The 19,873-nt window shown below is 43.9% G+C and overlaps 1 protein-coding gene across 1 annotated transcript in view; it reads right to left on the minus strand.

Annotated features, from left to right (window-relative positions):
* ESYT3 (extended synaptotagmin 3) overlaps positions 1-17,138 on the minus strand; it is a 57,778-nt gene extending 40,640 nt beyond the window's left edge. Inside the window, exons 1-4 of the mRNA XM_005279906.4 lie at positions 16,644-17,138; positions 5,426-5,467; positions 3,562-3,696; positions 2,609-2,685 (exon numbers count right to left, since the gene is read on the minus strand). Of these exons, the coding sequence (XP_005279963.2) occupies positions 2,609-2,685; positions 3,562-3,696; positions 5,426-5,467; positions 16,644-16,991 (602 nt within the window). The 5' untranslated portion in view covers positions 16,992-17,138. The remainder of the gene's footprint in view (positions 1-2,608; positions 2,686-3,561; positions 3,697-5,425; positions 5,468-16,643) is intronic.
* Between the last annotated feature and the right edge of the window lie 2,735 nt (positions 17,139-19,873).

The raw sequence follows: 19,873 nt of genomic DNA on the forward strand, positions 1-19,873 counted from the left end.
GAACTCACAACCCTGGGTTTAGCAGGCCAATGCTCAAACCACTGAGCTATCCCTCCCCCCGGGGAGGGGATATTTGCCAATATACACACACATGTGGCTCTTGCTTATTTTCACTGGGGTTTGTTCCCAAGTCTGACATCAGTTAAAAGGTAAGTACTCCTTGATTAACTAGGCCCTTAGCACACAACTCCATCTTAGAGTGCCTATGCTGAATCTTGAATAGACACTGAACCAAATTTCCTGTCTGACCAACAGTCACTAGCTTCTTATGAACACAGGCGAGAAATCCCACACCACAACCATGCTAAGATTAAAGAAGTCATGATTACACCTAATCAATTGTGTTTAGAATCAGTGGGTCAGATTCAGACTTAGTGTAAGCCTCTACAATTTTTCACACTGGAAGATAATGGAGAAGCTAGTACAGTTCAAACAGGACTCTCCTTTTTATTACCAGCTCTGACAGTGCAGGGGAATTAGCAAGCTAGTCTGAATTCATAGGTAACAATGGAAGCATTCATCACCAGCATTCTTTGGGGTGCATAACTGGATGGGCTGGCTTTTCTATCCACCTGAATCCACCCTTCTTCACCAGGAAGATTTTTTTACTTTAACAGATGAACTCACAAATAACTTCAGTGAGACGTGAGGATGATTGCACATTCCATCCTAGCAGAGAACACCCTATTTACAATGGAAGTCTACCTCTCAGCAATATCCATTTTCTTAGCTTTCCTTCTGCATCCTGGGGAAACACAGCCAAGGGGCAAAAGCCAACATAGGTTATTGTGCTGCTTCTCATCCTAAAGCAATTGTCCAACCCATCCGAACACAGCTGTTTTGCAGAAACGAAAGCCAATATATTACTTATTTTTAGAGCAGTTGGGTGCACAGCACTGTCCAGGACACACAAGAGACACAAGACAAGCCTGAATAGACAAGATACGCTGGGTGATCCCATGACAGCTCAGTTCACTTATGTTTTGGTCAATATGATGGTGTAAGACCTGGTTCAGCAATGCTGAAAGGCTTCATGAAAGCAGCAGGTCTTAAAGAGGGACCTGGATAAGGAGAGGGGTGGCCAGCTAGAGCAGAAGAGGGAGACTGTTCCAGTATAAAGGTGTATATCTTAAAAAAAAAAACAAAAAAAGCACAAACTGCATGAGTGGGAGGATTCAGGCTTCCTTTCTCTGCTCCGTCTAAGAGCCGCAGGAGAAGGAGGAGTGATGTAAGCAGCAGAAATTCCCTGCAGAGCCTTAAAGGCAGGCAGGAAACCTTGACCTTGTTGTGCAAGGCATGAGAGACAAACACATGAACACAGACTTGCTAAATGTCCTCAAAATGGTCTGACTGTAACAGAGGGAATTCTACAATTGTTACGTCAGAGAGCATGTTGTAACATTGCCAGTCTTGGTAGAAGAGTAAACAGCATGGAATTTTAAAGATTACCAAGGGAAATGCACATGTCCTGTTAGTTTTGGGGAGGTTTTCCACAGACATACAAAGTAAAGGCGGATGCAGTTTGTGTCCGATTGATGTTACCGTCCACATCACTACATGTTCTTTGGTGCACACTGCTGTTCTGGCATTACCACACAGGAAAGCAGCTTTCATTAGGTGACTATCACCCTACAGAAGTTACAAAAAAAAAAAAAAAAGTAGGCATTCACACGAAAATGTTTTCCTGTATGATTCTACCCCTTCAACGTAACTGAGGAAGGAGCTTAAGTTTGAGCTGCTAACAAAACAACAACCTCATTAAAAATTGCCACTCTAGGACTGAAGGGTAGAAAATGTCCCTGTATTTTTTAAAAAAAAAAGCTCTACAGGTGATCCTCTGCTCAGTGTGCAGTTGAGGTTAAAAAAAGCAAGCAAGATGTTGCATTGCATAAGGAATGGGCGATGAAGAATATTGTTACAATGCCTTCCTATAGACAAGTCAAATCAATGGAGCGGCCTCATCTGGAATGCCGATCACCACATTTCAAAGAAGATCTTGCAGAATTAGAGGGGAGGAGAATAAGGAAGATGAGAATAATCCAGGGCCTGGAAAGACTCATATGAAGAGATTGAAAAGACTGGGATTGTTTTCCTTAGAAAGGGGATGAACAGAATAATGAATGGCCCAGAGATGGTGGATTAGGAAGAGAAAAATTCAAAGCCAAATCAAAGGAAATATTTTTTCTACATAACATTTGATTGAACTGTGGAACTCACAGCCAAAGGATGTCATTGAGGACAAGAATTTAAAAAGATTCAAAGAGGAATTGAATATCCAGCAATGTTATAATTAAATATAACAAAAGTTTTGTGGCTGGGACATTAAGCTTCATGCTTCAGGGACTAAGCCAATCTCTACCTAGTACAAGTCAGGAGGAGACCTACTCTGGGTGCCAGATTATTCCACACCTGCCTATTGCAGGGTCCATACTTTCTTCTGAAGCAACATGCACTGGACAGTTACCTAGGAATATAGCAAGTGCTTTAGTGGATTAGAGCTGAGACTAGACGGATCTCAGCTCTGATCCACTAGAGCACTTACTATATTCCTAGATAACTACTTGAAGAGCAGCAAGTTAAGAGTTTGATATGAATAATTCAATATTACCTTATTTGCAAGTCCAGGATCACTTGTCTACTATCAATTTCCTTAGTATAAGTCTTTACTCCATTGATTTTAGGGCACTGAAAGAAGAGAGACACATACAAGATATGGCACAGTTAACATCTTTTAAATTAGGGCCAACTGAAGACTTCTACGTGCTTTATTCAACCCAGGTACATTCTTTCATGAAAAAGTTACCTGTTGTTAATAGTCTAAAATAGTGAGTGAACTGGAAACATTGGCTCAATTAAAAAAAAAAAAAAGTTGACAAGGTTGTGCTACATCTTCCTTTTAGAAGTGAAATATTTACTAAACAAGTTGGGGGGGGGGGGTTCGGATGCACTTTTCTTACCCCAGATTTTGGAGAAAATCAAGGGTGAGTTGCCCAGCTAGACCAAGAAGCATGGCAGCCTCAACAGTGCAGTACCCCCTGGCTCTCTCTACTCTTCTGCAAGATCAGTACATGAGTCCAAGTCCTGCTGGGCAATCTTGACTGTCTCAGACACAAGCCTGGTTCCAGATGAGCGGTGCTACATTTCAAGGCTCATAAAAAAGCCTCTTTAAACTTGTAATGAAGGGATAACATACAGGGATGCTGATAAGAGGTCCACGTTTATTGCCTAGCATCAGTCATATGTCATGCCTGGCTAGGGTTACCGTCACTGGGAAGGGGTTGTGTCCCTCAAATCCAGATACATTCTTCTTCCTTTTTGGTTAAATAAGGGCTTATTTAAAAGCCAAGGAAACTGAAGACAGGATGACTCCAATAGAATAGAGAGCCAGATTAGCAGCTGGATTAGGACCAATGCGGTTAGATTTCTAGTATTACGGAAATGAAGGAACTGTATGCTAGAATCCCAACATTCATCTTCCTCCCCCCCCCCCCCCCCCCCCCCGGGTTTGGGAGCAAAGCAGAACAGGATCTGTCTGTAACCCTTCCCAGTCGCTTCACCTACCTTCTCTCCAAAGTGGATTTTGGTAAAGGTACATGTTTTCAGGTGCACATTCTTGGCTCTGATCTTTGGTTCAATTTTTTCTTTAAGTGTTTTTTCCATGACTGTCCCAAAGTACGGCCAGGCCTGCACAAGGACCTACAGAAAGCACAAAAACACAGCGAGGATTCTTTGTACAAGATGCATCTAGTTAAAGAAAAATGTAACTCCAGGCTGTACAGCACATATGGCTATTAGCCACTCTGCTTTGTAATAAAACTTGTTTTTATTCACACCTTTGAGAGGACTTGTTCCAGTTCCTGAGATGTGTTTAAAAAAAAAAATAGATTTAACCCATACTGGTTGTGACAGCTATAATGGACACATGACAGTCTTGAGACTATCCTACCAACTTTGTAAATGTTCTTTGTATCGTTATAGGCTAGGGATTGTATTCTGGCTCTATGGAGGAGTTACAGGAGTTCCCTGCAGGAACTGGGGATGATTAATGCAAATCCCTAGGCAGGTAACCAGCCTGGAGAAGCCTCACCTGAGGCGGGGGGAGGGGTGCACCACAGAGATGATTTTTAGCTGGTTGGAGAAGTCTGGAAAACAAAGGATTAAAAAAACATTGTATAATGACCACCCTGAAATGGGGGTGGGAGGAGGGATTTGACACTGACCACGTCCAAGCACTAGTGTGACACGAGGACCAATGGGGGGAGGGGGGGTGTCAGAGCTTGCAGCACTGTATCCCCATCAAGGCCTCCCTGTGGAAGATGGGTGACATCCTGGTGATCTAAGATCTGCATATAAGCGGTTCACTGTTTTAAGATACATTTCTCTCTCTAATGCTTTTGTTCTGAATATATAGTACTTTGCTTTACGAAGGGTGGCTGGTCATTGATTAGCCCGGTCATTGCCCTTGAGAGAGACCAGAGCTGCAGATGCCAAAGTTAAATTCCAACCTGCTGTGCATTGCAGGAGGAATCACAGCCTAAATCCCTGGTCTAGAAGGCGGGCGCTGTGGGACTCTGACCCAAGAAAGATGACAGCTAGAGGCCTGAGATCTAAGTGGGGTGGCCTCAAGGAGGCCACAAAGGGGTCAGATGTGCAGTTACCTCAGGAACGGTAACACTATTAACCTAGTTATGTGTGTCCTGCCTTGAATCTGGTCATTTTCCTGAACCAGGAGCTTTGTTTCAGAGCAAAGCTTCCACACCTGATTAGGGATTGGTGGTGCCCAACATGAGACACCTTACAAAGGTACTTCAGCCTCAGAAGTTTCTGGACACTGATCTTCTGGCCCCTTTCAGGTGCCTCTTATTGGGCACCTAACAAAACCTCTATTTCTGAAAATTTTGGCCTTGTTCTACTTCTAAGTGTTCCTATTAACTCAACAAGCAAACATGACAGTTCTCCTCCCATAAGAGCTGGCAATTCAGACAACTATAAAGGGTGACAATGTAAAGGGGGCGGGTGTGCAATAGGGGCAGGAAAGATCAGGAGATCAATTACTGGTACACAAGCATGTTAGTTCCTGGTATTTAGATTTTAAAGCAGCAGCTATAGTGCAGGGGTTAAAGGAAGGAAGTCTGAGTTTTAAAGGAGGGTTTTCTTATGTTCGATCAGCATTCTGGAGTCACGTTTGCCAGGAGAGTAGGCATAGCCCTTATTAAGGAGGCAAGCACTCAACTCAGACTGAATCCGCACAGATTTCATGTGCTCAAAGGTTTACGCAAAGGCATTAAATCTGATCACTCCCTAAAATAGCAAGTTGTTATTTTTAGTATAGTTGTAGGTTTAAGTTTGTGCTGCGGAGTAACTCCAGAGCAGAGACCGTTCACTAAAAATATTTTCAGATACAGCTTCATTAACACCTTCTCACCTTGTTCAGCCATTCCACCCGTTCAACATCAGGGAAGTGGATCTAGTGGCAAAGAAACATAAAAAGTGATTACATTGTGCATTACACATAACTATGCAGCTTTATGTAAGAGTAGCTGGGATGTGGAAACAGAGCTCAGGTTTGAAGGTATGCAGTCCATCGACACAATCTCATGTCCCATTTGTGTCTTTTATTATTACACTGTTACTTCTGAAGTGACATGAATTCAAAACAACTTCGACAAATTGGAGAATTGGTTTGAAATCAACAAGATGAAATTCAAAAAAGACAAGTGCAAAGTACTACACTTAAGCCAAAAAAACAAATGCACAAATACAAAATGGGGAATAACTGGCTAGGTGGTAGTACTGTTGAAAAGGATCTGAGGTTATAGGGATCACAAATGGAATACGGAGTCAACAACATGGTGTAATGGCAAAAAAGGCTGATTCTGGGGTGTGTTAGCAGGAGTTTCGGATGTAAAACATGGGAGAGAAATGTCATGCTCTACTTGGTACTGGTGACGCCTCAGAAGAAGTATTGTGTCCAGCTCTGGACAAACTGGAGTCAAGAGGAGAGCTACAAAAGTGACATGAGGCAAGGTCCAAAAACAAAAACAAACAAACAAAAAAAAAAAACCACCACACAAACAAAAACACCAGGATGGATTAAAAACCAAACAAAACTCCATGATTTTTGGAAAATAAAAAAATTGAAAATTAAATCTGAATTGAACATATAATGTTAAGAGAAGCTTATGTATCGAACACATTTAAGATTTTATTTAATAAAACATTTTATATGCTGTTGTGTTTAGAATAGTAAATGAAATTTAATTAATGAAGGTTAATACAAATCATGAGCAAAAAATTAATAAGCAATATATCATTCACCATTTTCTAACATACTAAAATGTACAATATAATTCTGAAAATATTAAACTACATAATTGCATAATACACACACCCACACACCCTCCTATGTAGCAAAAAAAAAAAAAAGTACCAAATCTAGTGTAAAAAGCTCTATTTAGTTGTAAAGCAACATATTTTAATGGTTATATCAGCCAATGAGAATGCATCCTTCTTGAGAAAACAAGTACAAATGGAAAAGTTGATTAAAATCAATTATGTAAATCAAAGCTTTTCACTTGATTTAAATCAATCCACCCTGAAAAAGACTGGGTATGGTTAGTCTTGAGAAAAGGAGACGGAGGGTGACCCTTAAAGTCTTCAAACATGTGAGAGTCTTTTAGAAAGGGGACAATGATCAATGTTCATATTCACTGAAAGTAGGACAAGAAGTAATGAGCTTAATCTGCAGCAAGGAAGATTTAGGTTAGATATTAGGAAAAAACTTTCTAACCATCCTTCTAGTTAAGCTGTGAAATGGGCTTCCAAGGAAAGTTGTGGAATCCCCTTCATTGGAGGTTTTTAAAACACAGGTTTGACAAAAAAAAGTCAAGGATGGGCTAGACTAGATTTACTTGGTTCTGCCTTGGTGCAGGGGGCTGGACTTGACCTCTCAAGGTCCTTTCCAGCCCTACATTTCTAGGATTCTTTATTCATACCACATTGCCTCTGGGTCCATTTACACGATTAATGTGAAAACTACATACCACCACCAATAAAGCAGCATTAGCAAAGAGTTCCCTTTCCCCTCTTCATTACGCAATGGGAAACTGAGGAACTAAACCATTTGTGATCAGAACAGGGACACAGTATATTTGGGGTGGGGGGGGGGGGGAAGAAGGGAAATCAGTTTCAGACATTTACTTTGTGGGTTGTGACTAGATCAGCCCATTGCCATGGTGGGAACAACAAACACGATCTGAAAAATTGCAAGTTGTGACAGATGGCCAGAAAGGGTTAAGCATCCTGCAGGATAAATAACCCAAATCCAACCTCTAGGGACATATTTTTAGATTACATATGTAAACAAACATTGTTAGAGCTTAACAATGTAACCAAAGGGTTCCTGTCTATGCTGCATTCTGTTAATTCGGGGATCAAAAGGAGACCTTAACATTTAAATGAACTGTAAATAGTGCTATCACTGTATTCATCTCTTTGAAATGTACAGCAAATCACCTGCAGCAAATCACCTGTGAATGGTGGAAAACAGGCAACTGTCTTATGTTACTCCCTGTAGCTAATTACTGGTGAGGATTAGGAAATGGAGACTTTGAAGTAGACCTATGATTGCCTATTGTTCACCTAAGGACTCAGTTGTCAAGAGAAGGCCTGGAACTGTATAAAGGTGTCTTGGGTCCTGATCCTTTTTAATCTCAGATCTGCTTGATGCAGGGGAAGCTTGAGTCATAAGACAGATCTCCAATCCCATCAGGAGTACTTGTGGCACCTTAGAGACTAACAAATTTATTAGAGCATAAGCTTTCGTGGACTACAGCCCAGTTCTTCGGATGCTGTAGTCCACGAAAGCTTATGCTCTAATAAATTTGTTAGTCTCTAAGGTGCCATAAGTACTCCTGTTCTTTTTGCAGATACAGACTAACACGGCTGCTACTCTGAATCCCATCAGGATCACCCTGAATATGGACATTGGACTATAACCTCTGGACTAATTCTGAAAGTACTCTTTGCAACTACAAAGCTCACCATCTCTACTACAAATCTGATCTCAGAACTGTACTCATGTCTGTATACTGATTTTTTAAACCAAACACTTTTCTTTTTAAATAAATTTTAGTTTAGTTAATAAGAATTGGCTGTAAGCGTGTAGCTGGGTAAGATCTGAAATATTCATTAACCTGGGAGGTAACGTGTCCGATCCTTTGGGATTGGTAGCAGGGCCGGCTCTAGGTTTTTTGCTGCCCCAAGCAAAAAACTTTTTGGCTGCCCCCCACCCCAGCCCTGGGCTCTCACCCCCACCAGTGCCCTCCCCCACCCACCCACACCCCCTGCCGCCCAAGCCCTGGACTCTCTCTCTCTCCCCACCCCACGCTGCCCCAGCCCTGGGCTCCCCCCCACCAGTACTGACTCCGCCCGCTCCCCCCTCGCCTCCAGCCGGTCCGGCGCTGGCAGGGTTGGGGTAAGCAGCGGGGCTCCCAGGCCGCGCCTCAGCCCAGGGTCCCTCCAGACAGGGCTCCCGCCTCCAGGACCGGCCAGGACCTGGGAGGGCAGAGCTGGGGGACCGCCCCAGCAGGGGGCTGAGGAGCCGGGGCAGGGTAGCCCCAGAGGGAGCAGAGCCCCAGAGAGCGGGACGTGGGCCCCGCACAGCAGTGCCCTGCCCTCTATGGCCCCGCTGCTGCTGCTTCTGGCCACCCTGCTGCTTTGTCCGGCCCCGGCTGCAGTGCTGGGGGGCGGCCGCTCTGCGGCACCTGAAGGCGGCTCTTGTGCCCCACGTGGCGGACTCCAGCCTGAGTGTCCCGCGCTCGGAGCCTGCCCGGCCCAGCCACAAGGTGCAGGCGCTGCTTCCCCACGGCGTGAACTGCAGGCCCCAGGGTGCCCCCCGCACTGCTGCCGCCGCCAGGGCTGGCTCTAGGCTTTTGCTGACCAAAGGAAAAAAAAAAAAAAAAAATGGCCGAAATGCCGCCCCTGAAAATGTGCCGCCCCAAGCACATGCTTGGTTTGTTGGTGCCTAGAGCCAGCCCTGATTGGTAGAACTTTCTTCTATGATGAAGAAGATTTTCAGTAATCTTCATATTTGACTTGGGTGTCTGGGTGGAGGCCTAAGGCTGGATTGCTTTAAGTGAACTGTATTTTGGCTCCTGGGTAATCAGGGAGGTATTATAGATGCTGTTTGAGGCTAGCTTGGTGGATCTAAGTACTGAAATGACCACCAGCTTTGGGGATTGTCTGCCCCTTCTTTGCAGTTTGCCCTAATTAAGTAACCTTGGTGTGGCTCCTGGTCACACAAGTATAATATACATTTTTATACTCTTCAGTATCCATGCTTCAGAGCTTTAAAGATGCTACCTGACTAACTCAGGCAGTAAAGAACAATGAGAAGTCTATTGAGTAGCCTGGATTTATGCAAAAAACCCTGTTGCAGCATTTTCTTTCATAACCTTCTTCAGAAGTCAGCATTTAGAACAGTCAAGTTTAATGGAAATTCACCAAGAATAAGCAATGTTAGAAGGTTATGGGCTAACAGGAAACCCTTAGTTAAAAATCTCCTTTTAAACAAAGCCTTGTATCGGTCAGGTGTCCTACTCTCAGGCCCACATCATATACCACCTCTCCCCAGCACCATTTGGGGCGGGGATGATGATATACTTGGAGGGGGGGGGGGGAGAAGAAGGGGACAGAATGCCAAATGTATTTTTCCCTTGACAAAGTAGCCAAGCTATTGCTAAATTTCTGTTGCCACCTTCTTTAAAAGGTTTCAGAGTAGCAGCCGTGTTAGTCTGTATCCGCAAAAAGAAGAACAGGAGTACTTGTGGCACCTTAGAGACTAATAAATTTATTAGAGCATAAGCTTTCGTGGACTACAGCCCACTTCTTCGGATGCATATAGAATGGAACATATATCTCCTCAATATATGTTCCATTCTATATGCATCCGAAGAAGTGGGCTGTAGTCCACGAAAGCTTATGCTCTAATAAATTTGTTAGTCTCTAAGGTGTCACAAGTACTCCTGCTCTTCTTCTTTAAAAGGTGGAGTAAATTTTCTTCCCTGCAGGAAACAAGCAGCCATCCCAGCATCGTACTCTATACAGCCAATTACAGTTATCTTTAATAGAAACCAAACCTGTTTGCATAAGATACATAAAAAAATAAAGGGAAAAAGCCACAGGACATGCAATAATTACAAATTAATTCAACTAGTTTACAAGACTAGACTGATACAAGACAGGCACAAAGCTAGTATTGCAAAGCATGGAAATACCAGCTACAGTATAGATGGAAAAGAAGCTTGCCTCTCAACCTAAAAGACTAGTCTGGTCTTTTTTAGCTTATCGGCTCAGAGTTTTAGCCCATGTCTCAGTCCTTCTCATATGTATCCCAACACTTATGGCCTGAAAAGAAAGTGCATAGCCAATTGAAAATACAGTACCCCATTGGAAAACAGAGAATGGCTTGGACAAATGTAGTTCATTTGGCACAATTAGATTGGCCTCTCATTGTTTTAGTATGCTTGTGAGCATTCGGAATGGAAACTAACACAAGTAATTCAAGTCTCCATTCTCCCCTCCCCTTTCTCCCCACCCCCACCAAAAAAAAAAAAAAAAAAAAAAAAAAAAAAAAACCCCACACACACCACAACTACACACCACATTCACTCTTGGGGAAGGTGAGCAAAAAGTGGTTTGTCAAAGAGACTAACAAGATTTTATGCAGTTTGACATCTCATTACCATTCAAATGCATACAGCCGACAATATCAGGCTGTCATACAGATAACAGAATATTGAACTTCCCAAGATTTACAGAGTGCCATTCATATGGGATGGCAAGACACCACTCTTAACCAAACCCAAGGAAATCAGCAAAAAGAAAAAACTTGGTGAGCAGAGAAATGTGTGTTCCCACTTACAGGCTTGGCCAGAAATCTGTCAGTTTTCAAAAAGGAAGGCACTTACAGCCTCTGAAAGACTTCTGCCTTCACTAGTGATGCTCTAGAGTGGATACTTTGCATTGACTAGTGATGCTCCAAAATGCACTGCTGTGGGACATCATAAATATCCTGCATTTCAAGTGAACCCAGAAGAGCCAGTGGACTTCAGATGCTATAAGCAAGATATTCAAGAAAGCAACTTATTTCTGCACTAGAAGTCTGGTTCCCCTCACCCCTTGCCATCAGAGCTTTAGCGATGGCCTTCACAAGGCATTTTTGCACTTCTCAGTTCTGCCATTCACGCTCACTGCACTTATTCTATCTCACTGTGCTTTACAGATTCTCCTGAGATGTTCCTTGCTTCCGATTGCTTTCTGAGCATGCCAGTTGTTCTCACAGAATGAATTAAACAGTAGTATTATGAAACACGAGCATCGGTTCTTCAGTATGGCCATGCAGTGCTGAGCACAAGTCCTGTGCTGTGGTGAAGTGGAGGTACACAGCCATGGCAAATAGAGAACTATTTTACTGGGATCACTTTTCCAGGCACCTCACTCTGCTAGCCCAGGGCTTGCCAGGGAAGAAGTTTATGACTGTTTCCACACAGGCAGTGGGACAGTCTTCAGCTGTAACGAAACCATGTCATCATCATGCAACCAACTCTTAAATTAACACTTGTTGCAGTTAAGGCAGAAACTCCAGTAGCTGCCCAGCAAGCACGGCCAACTTTCTCAGCAGCTCTCACCACTCAAATGGAATGCTGCAAACTCTACCTGCAGAGAAGGAGAAAAGTGGGGGCAGGGCACCCAAAAGGAGGAAGAATGGGATGGAGACCTTCTAGGGAGCAGGACACAAAACACAGGTAGATGTGGTAAAGAAAGGGAAGAGGTGCCTGCCCTGCAAGGCCCCACATGAGCACTAGGGTTTAGACCAGGGGTTGGCCACCTTTCAGAAGTGGTGTGCTGAGTCTTCATTTATTCACTCTAATTTCAGGTTTCGCATGCCAGTCATACATTTTAATGTTTTTAGGTCCCTTTCTAGAAGTCTATAATATATAACTAAACTATTGTTGTATGTAAAGTAAATAAGGTTTTTAAAAGGTTTAAGAAGCTTCATTTAAAATTAAATTAAAATGCAGAGCCCCCCCGGACCAGCAGCCAGGACCTGGGCAGTGTGAGTGCCACTGAAAATCATCTTGCATGCCTCCTTTGGCATGCGTGCCATAGGTTGCCTACCCCTGGTTTAGGCTGACCAAGGCTATGATCTTGATGTTCCGTTTGAAACAATATTACATTAAAGCACACTAGGGAACAAACACACTCAATGCTAAACCAGGGGCTCATTAAGCTCTGTATCCTTGTTAAACAAGTACATCATTTTTATACTCATAATAAAAATGAAAGAATCCTATTTAGATAAAAATGTTGGGACGTGCCCAATGAAATCTCATTATACCAGGGGTAGGCAACCTATGGCATGCGTGCCAAAGGCGGCACGTGAGCTGATTTTCAGTGGCACTCACACCGCCCAGGTCCTGGCCACCGGTCTGGGGGGCTCTGCATTTTATTTTTCATTTTAAATGAAGCTTCTTAAACCTTTTAGAAACCTTATTTACTTTACATAAAGCAATAGTTTAGTTATATATTATAGACTTCTAGAAAGAGACCTAAAAACATTAAAATGTATGACTGGCATGCGAAACCTGAAATTAGAGTGAATAAATGAAGACTCAGCACACCACTTCTGAAAGGTTGCCGACCCCTGCATTATACTATAAAAGAGGAAGCCCTGATACCTACACAACTCAAAAATTGCTGAAAATACCCCGCCCTCAAATTAAATTAATAAACCCAGAAAAACAAAAGCCCTAGGTACAAGGTAGTGGTCAGATAACTTTAATTCTACTTTTGCAAGCTACTGAGAGTTTCTATATCATGTTGCAGGATAGGCCTGTCTCACAAATAAACCTTTGTTAATTTTGCTAGTCAAGGCAGGAGATGATCAATACAGGTAAAACACTACTGACATTTAACATGAAGGAGGATTACAGGAACCAGATGATCTCCAACTTTACTGTCAGTCTGTCATCCTGCGTGGAAAGGTCCTTGGAGAGAGAGTCATGGAATCAGTCAGTTGTCAGTTTCAAGGCAATAATTATTTATAGTGAGATGCCTCAGAGCCATCTCATATTTAATCTCCAGTTTAATGGATTAAAGAAATTGATATTTGTGTTCGGTGAACAGTCCTCATCCCAGGGGGCAGTGTCTCCGGGTGAGGTTTGAGATGCATTAATGGAGTGGTACTGTGAAGCTTGTATTGCTGCTGCCCTTCATTCTGCAGATTACGAGGTGACTTTAGATTACCAATGCTCCTGGACAAAAGGAGCAAGTATCTTTTTGAAGATGAAGGAACCTACATTTGATTTTTCATTCTTTCCCCACCCTCACGTTTGCACTCTGATAACCGCATAGCATTGTTTCAGGCATCAAAACAGGGGATGCCTGGCCAGCATGCGCCATCGTAGCAGTAAGTCATAAGAGAGATGGGGCATTAAAAAGGAAGAATTCCCCAGTAGTTAGGGCACTAGCCTAGGACTTCGAGACCTGCCTTCAGGTCCCTGTTCTGCCACAGAATTCCTGTGTGATCTTGAGCAGTGTCTCTGCCTCAGCTCCACATCTGCAAAATGAGATGATGTGCACTGCACTCTCTCACAGCAGTGTTGCAAGGATAAACACATTAAAGCAGGGGTAGGCAACCTATGGCGTGTATTGATAATTGGTATATGTACCTATGACCAAAGAAAGTATTAGGAATAATTGGTGCAGATGCCTTGGTACCCTGAAAACAAGCTTGAAACCACGTAAGAAAAGGGATTAAAAGGTTTGTGTTAATGAGATTACAATACATAGAAAACACCCCAGATGTTAACAAGTTGAGCATAAAAAAGGGTAGAAGTAGTGAGTTTATAGTTTTGGAATAGAAAAGTACTGACCCCTTCTGTATTGTGCTAATCTATCTGATTAATAACTCGGCTCAGTTGGTGTTTATCTAAACTGAACCCTCTTACAAAGTGATAGTTGCAATTCCATGAGAATCTCTTGATTCCATCAGCTGGGACTTGAAGACTCAAACAGCCTGAGACTCATAATAAAGTGGCAATAGTCGGCAACAATGCATTTATTAATCTTTCAAGTTATAGTCATATGGGCAAAGGCTCCACAGTAAATCAGAAATCCCACCTACAAATGGAATGCTGGGGCCAGCAGAAAAGAGGCAGAGAATCCTTTTAGGGCAGAAGCACTAGTTTTTGTTTAAAACAAACAAACGGACCCAGTTCTGGGAGGTGCTAAGCACTTTCCTCTCTCACTGAAAGCAATGCAAGTTGAAGGCCACCAGAGCCTTCCAGGATTTGGGCCATTGCCAGGTCAATTTACAGCCCAAAGTGTAGCCTTTGTATGACAGTTTGCTACATGTTTCCATCAGTGGAAATGCCTTCATTTATTCATTCTTTTTAAATAGAAATGGAAACAGTTTGTTTTCTAAAGGACAAAACATTCCCCTGCCGCATGTGTAAGCAAACATAACAGTATCTGGCTATGTCAGAAAATAATGCTGACTATAAGAAAAATTGACTAATCAGTTTTCATTATCCAAACAGAGACTTTACAGAGAATGAGCCACCAAAACACACACAGTTAGGAGTACAATTAGATTTATGGCATTTCAAGTCGAATAATTTAGAAATTGGTAACAAATACAGAAACCTGTTTGTAGTTTGACACAATCCGGTTACAACTTAAACAGTTTGTTAAACGTTTTATAAATGCAGAAGTTATTATGTTGATGGGGATTGGAGGTTAATGGTAGTAGAGGATAGGAATATATTTTAATTTTTTGGATGAGCAAGATTCTGAAATAAACAGCTGAGACTGGAGGAAAAATACTTAACATTAACATACTCAACAAGATGCATCTGATAAAGTGGGTTTTAGCCCATGAAAGCTTATGCTCTAATAAATTAGTTAGTCTCTAAGGTGCCACAAGTACTCCTGTTCTTTTTGCGGATACAGACTAACAGCTGCTACTCTGAAACTTAACACAATGCATCCCAGCTATTTCGATAGTGTACATTTGAAACAGGATTCACTGGGCCGGGGTGGGGGGAAACGCATCATCCCCTACCTGTTATATGTATCCATACAACCACGTTTGGAACAATGTGTGTCTTTCACTAATATTAAAGCTTTCAGATTAGTATTCACATTACATAGTAATGCAAGTAAGAGAGATTTTTTTCTGGCTTAAGAAGCTACTATTGCCTTTATTTCACCTCTCACAACTCAATATCCTGGTACATATTCCAGTTTATTTAAGCAAGCAGGAGAGTGTCTGAATGTACAGATCCAGCAACTCTGTAGCCAGCATAAACGCTTATCTCCCCCTGTGTTGCAAGCAAGCAAAGGTAACACCTGACATTTACAAGGGCCTCAAAGTAGCAGCACTCTTTATCAAGAAGTCTGAGGTAATTTACCTACAACTCCTTTTGTAGCAGACACCACCATATGTAAATAAGTTGAATGGCTGCATAATGGCAAAGCCAGATGCTGCCATATGATCTAATGACAGGGAGTACTTTAGAGAGAAGGAACTAGACACACACTGTCAATACCTGCATGTGGGAACCAATTGTTTTGGTTGCTATTGCCCAAACTGTTGCACAAGAGGCACACTTTACAGGCCAGGAATTTTACAACAGCTTCTCATTTTATAAAAAGGAATTTGATAACAATAAAGTTACTTGGGACAGATCCAGTAACTACAGTCATGCATATAGGAAACCCTTTCCATTGGGCAGGTGTGGTTCATGGTAATGGGGCATCAGCAACTTAAAAGTCACACTAACATCTGAAAGTGTTTTCCTTACTATGGTTATAAGTAAGGATTGTTGAAGTTGAAAGACTGAAGTATTTATTTAAGTTTATGTTATACATTTCAGAGTACATGTGTATAGCCAGTTTTGCTGTTTCCTCTGTATATAGTTAGCTTAACCAGCTGTTTATGTGGGTCTTTCCCGCAACAAAGCAGAAAAACATTTTAAAATGAGGAAATAGAATTGTAAAGCTGTAAAAATTCTCAGGAAGGCTTACGGGCAGGTATAGTACCTCCAACTGACTGTATTTTCAGGATAATGGTGTCCCTATTTCACAGTCAGGCAAAACCAAAAGGTAGCAGAGAACTATGTCAGGGTACACAACTCTTAATTTTACAAGTCCAAAGTAAAAGAAGATGGCCCGGATGGCCCTGCTTCTGGTGGAGTTCCATCACTTCTGGCTCACAGCTGACTCCCCCGGGCAGAACTGACTTATCCCGGCCCCAAAAGATTTCCCAAGTAATTTAGAATGAGCCAAGTGACAAGTAGTTTCCAAGAAGTTTCCCCAACAGAGATAATCCCCCGTCTTCCCCAAACCTGGGTCCTACTACAAGATCCAAGCCCTCCCCCCTTGAGAGAAATACCACTCAAGTTACAGAGATGGGGCCAAGGTGTGTCATTTGAAGCCAGATTTCCAACATGCAGAAGCTGCGCTGACCCAGGGTTCCCCTGCAGCCTGTGAAGACGACACTGGCCATTTGCAGAGCGAGGAGCTCGACTCTCCCACACACAACCCACCCAGCTGCTCCCGGTCTGACCCGCACTCACCCACGCGGGCAGGTGCTGGGAAGCGATGCCCTGGTGTATCGCCTCCTTCTCCTCCTCCGCGAGCAGCCCGAACGCGGCCGAGAGCCGGGATCGCTTCCCGCGCCGGTTCCACCGCCACCACATCCACAGCCCCAAGCCCGCCAGCACCCAGCTCGTGCTCAGCCCCAGGGAGCCGGCCAGGTACACCGGGGCGAGGCAGAACAGCGCCCGGGCCACGAAGGCGCCGAGCTCCTGGAGGAGCCGGGGCGGCGCCTGCTGCTGTTGCCCGGTGGAGGCGCACGGAGCTCGCCCGCTGGGCTCGCCCGGCCCGGGGCCGGACTCCCCGCAGGCGGCAGCCGCTGGCTGCATGGCGGCTTGAGCCGAGTCTCTCTCCCCCAGCGCACGGGTCCGCGCTCGGTACCGGGCACCCAAAGTTAGTGCAGCGGCTCCGGAGCGGGGCAGCTGCTCCCGCGCGCCTGCTCCATTCCGGACTCCAGCCGCCCTCGGCTCTTAACGCGGGGCGGGAGCCGCTCAGGTGCGGACACACGGGGCTCCCGGCGGCTCCGCCCTCCCCAGCGCCTGCCCAAGGGCTCCGATAGGCGCAGGGGCGAGGCCAGGGGCTACCTGCGCTCCCTGCCCTCTGCTGCCCCCTGCAGGGGAGTCTCCCCCCGGCTAGGGAGCAGGAGGTGTCACCTCACCTGGAAAGGCGGGGGCAAGCGAGGAGCAAGGGATGTGGAGCTGCTGGGGGCAAGCGAGCGGAGAGCTGGGGCAGGAGAGGAGCCAAGGGGCGGGGGCTGGTTTAAATAAATTAGAAGCTTGGGGACGTGAAGGGATGGGGGCAGCACAGGGACAGGTGAGACAAGGAAAGCAGGAGAGGAGGAAGGAGAAAACTAGGGAAGGAGGACAGGGCGAAGGGGGAGGTGGGTTGTCCCTGGAGGAGGGGAGGAGGTTTGGGGGAAGGAAAGAACCCGCCCAGGGAAAGGGAAATGGGAAGGAGGGAGGACGAGCGAAGGAAAAACCTCACACAGGATTGCAGGAGAAAACGAGGAAAGCAAGAAAAACCTACATTTGGAAGGAGCTTGAATGACTTGGGGGGGGGAATATTAAGGAGCAAGAAGCTGGGGCAGAAATACTGGGAAGGGGAGAAAGAGGAGCGAGGCCCGGCTGGCACGGTAGGACAAGGGGCTAGAGGTGCCTGCCTGGCCTCAGCACAGGGTGTAACTGGTACAGGGTAGTGGATGGGCAGCTCCTTCCCCCTTACAGAGAGTGAGAGATGGCCCCTCCCCCCTCTGTTTAGCCTGGCACAAATTGCTCTCTCACACTCAGTAGAAAAGATGCTCCTCCCATCCCCAGCCTGATCCCTCTGGGCAGAGCCTGGCACAACAGGACCCATCCTAAGTCATCTGAGAATCAGCTGCTCAGGGTGACTCCTGCAGTCAGCAAATTCAAGACAGGAAAAGGGAGAGGGGGGGTGACAAATCTTCTCATGACAAATCTTCCCCAACTTGACTTAGATTGATTAATTATTGATGCTTTAGGGCACCACCTCTGCCCGCTGTGGGGTTCTTACACCTTCCTCTAAGGCATCTGGGCACTGTCAGAGACAGGATACTGGACTAGATGGACCGTGGGTCTGATCCAGTATGGCAGTTCCTAGTCCATGTTTTTCAGTTGTCCAGTAATAAAATTCAATTATGATTATTCCCCCTTTTTAAATACCGAAGGGGGATCAATTTAAAGCAGTGGTTTTCAACCGGGGTACACATAGCCCACGGGTATGCAGAGGTCTTCTAAGGGGTACATCAACTTATCTAGATATTTGCCCAGTTTTACAACAGGTTACATAAAAAGCACTAGCAAAGTCAGTACAAACTAAAATTTCATACAGACAATGACTTGTTTATACTGCTCTATATACTATACACTGAAATGGAAGTACAATATTTGTATTCTAATTGATTTATTTTATAATTACATGGTAAAAATAAGAAAGTGGGCAATATTTCAGAAATAGTGTGCTATGACACTTGTATTTTTATGTCTGATTTTGTAAGCAAATAGTTTTTAAGTGAGGTGCAACTTGGGGTACGCAAGACAAATCAGACTCCTGAAAGGGATACAGAAGTCTGGAAAGGTTGAGAGCCACTGATTTAAAGCATAAACAATTCTGTATTTGCTTCTTTTGGAAACTGCTGATTTTGGAAAAATCAGAGTAAAACTTTTTATCCCCCTCTGATTTTGTTGGGTTTTGGAGGGTTCAGATTTCACTTGGAACCTCCAGAATTTTTTTTTAAATCAATGCCACCTTAATTCTGTCCCTTTGTGCGTATGCATTAGGATATAGTCTTTAGTTATATGATCACATATTATTGTTTCCTCAGTCAGTAAACGGAATGTACTGTGCTGATTGAATCAGTCGAGAATGTGTGTGAATGATGCTGGTTTTTAGGACCCAGGCCTCATTTGCTGCGGAAGTTGGAAAGTCTGTAATGGACAATGCAGGAAACTACAAACAAAAAAGCCTGTAATTAAGAAAGTGAACTGTGACTCAGGAGCACTGGGTTTTATCTTGGGCTCTGCCCTAGACTTGCTATTTGATGGCGAGCAAGTCATTTAATCAAAAATTTTGAAGATGGCCACTAACAGTGTTTCTATCATTTTGGCTACTCAATTTGAGACATTCGAAGTCGGATTTTCAGGAGTGGTGAGCACACACAACTGCAAGGGAAGTCAATGGGAGCTGCAGATGTTCAGCACCTCTGAATAAGCCCGTTACCAAACCTGATAGTGTGAGAACTTCCTAAGGGAGGGGAAAACTCATTCAACAACAGATAACATTAAACTCAAAATTAAGATATTAAAATGAGGAAAATAGGATGAAAAAGGAGAAAAGCTTAATATCACAGAGAATTTTGACAGGACAATTAATAAACAAGTTACAAATGTAAATGTAAGAAAAACAGAAGTTTGTGCCTAAAAATGAGATCATGAAAGACTTTAACTGACACTATCAACTGACAAAATACAAGAGGCTGATGAAAACTAGAAAAGCATCAACCACAATATGTGATCAATGCCACAAAGCTGAAGAAAGCAACTGGGATCAGGTCTCCTCAATACAGCTTTACAAATGTTCTGAGGCCAATTTCTAATGGTGTACTTGTGTATATACTAAGTTAGTCATAAGAACCATAGGGTTAGACAGCATGGCAAGGGCCATCCAGTCTAACCCCTGCCCAGATGCAGGATTT

Source organism: Chrysemys picta, chromosome 11 (genome assembly GCF_011386835.1).
Source record: "Chrysemys picta bellii isolate R12L10 chromosome 11, ASM1138683v2, whole genome shotgun sequence".
Lineage (NCBI taxonomy): Eukaryota > Metazoa > Chordata > Testudines > Emydidae > Chrysemys > Chrysemys picta.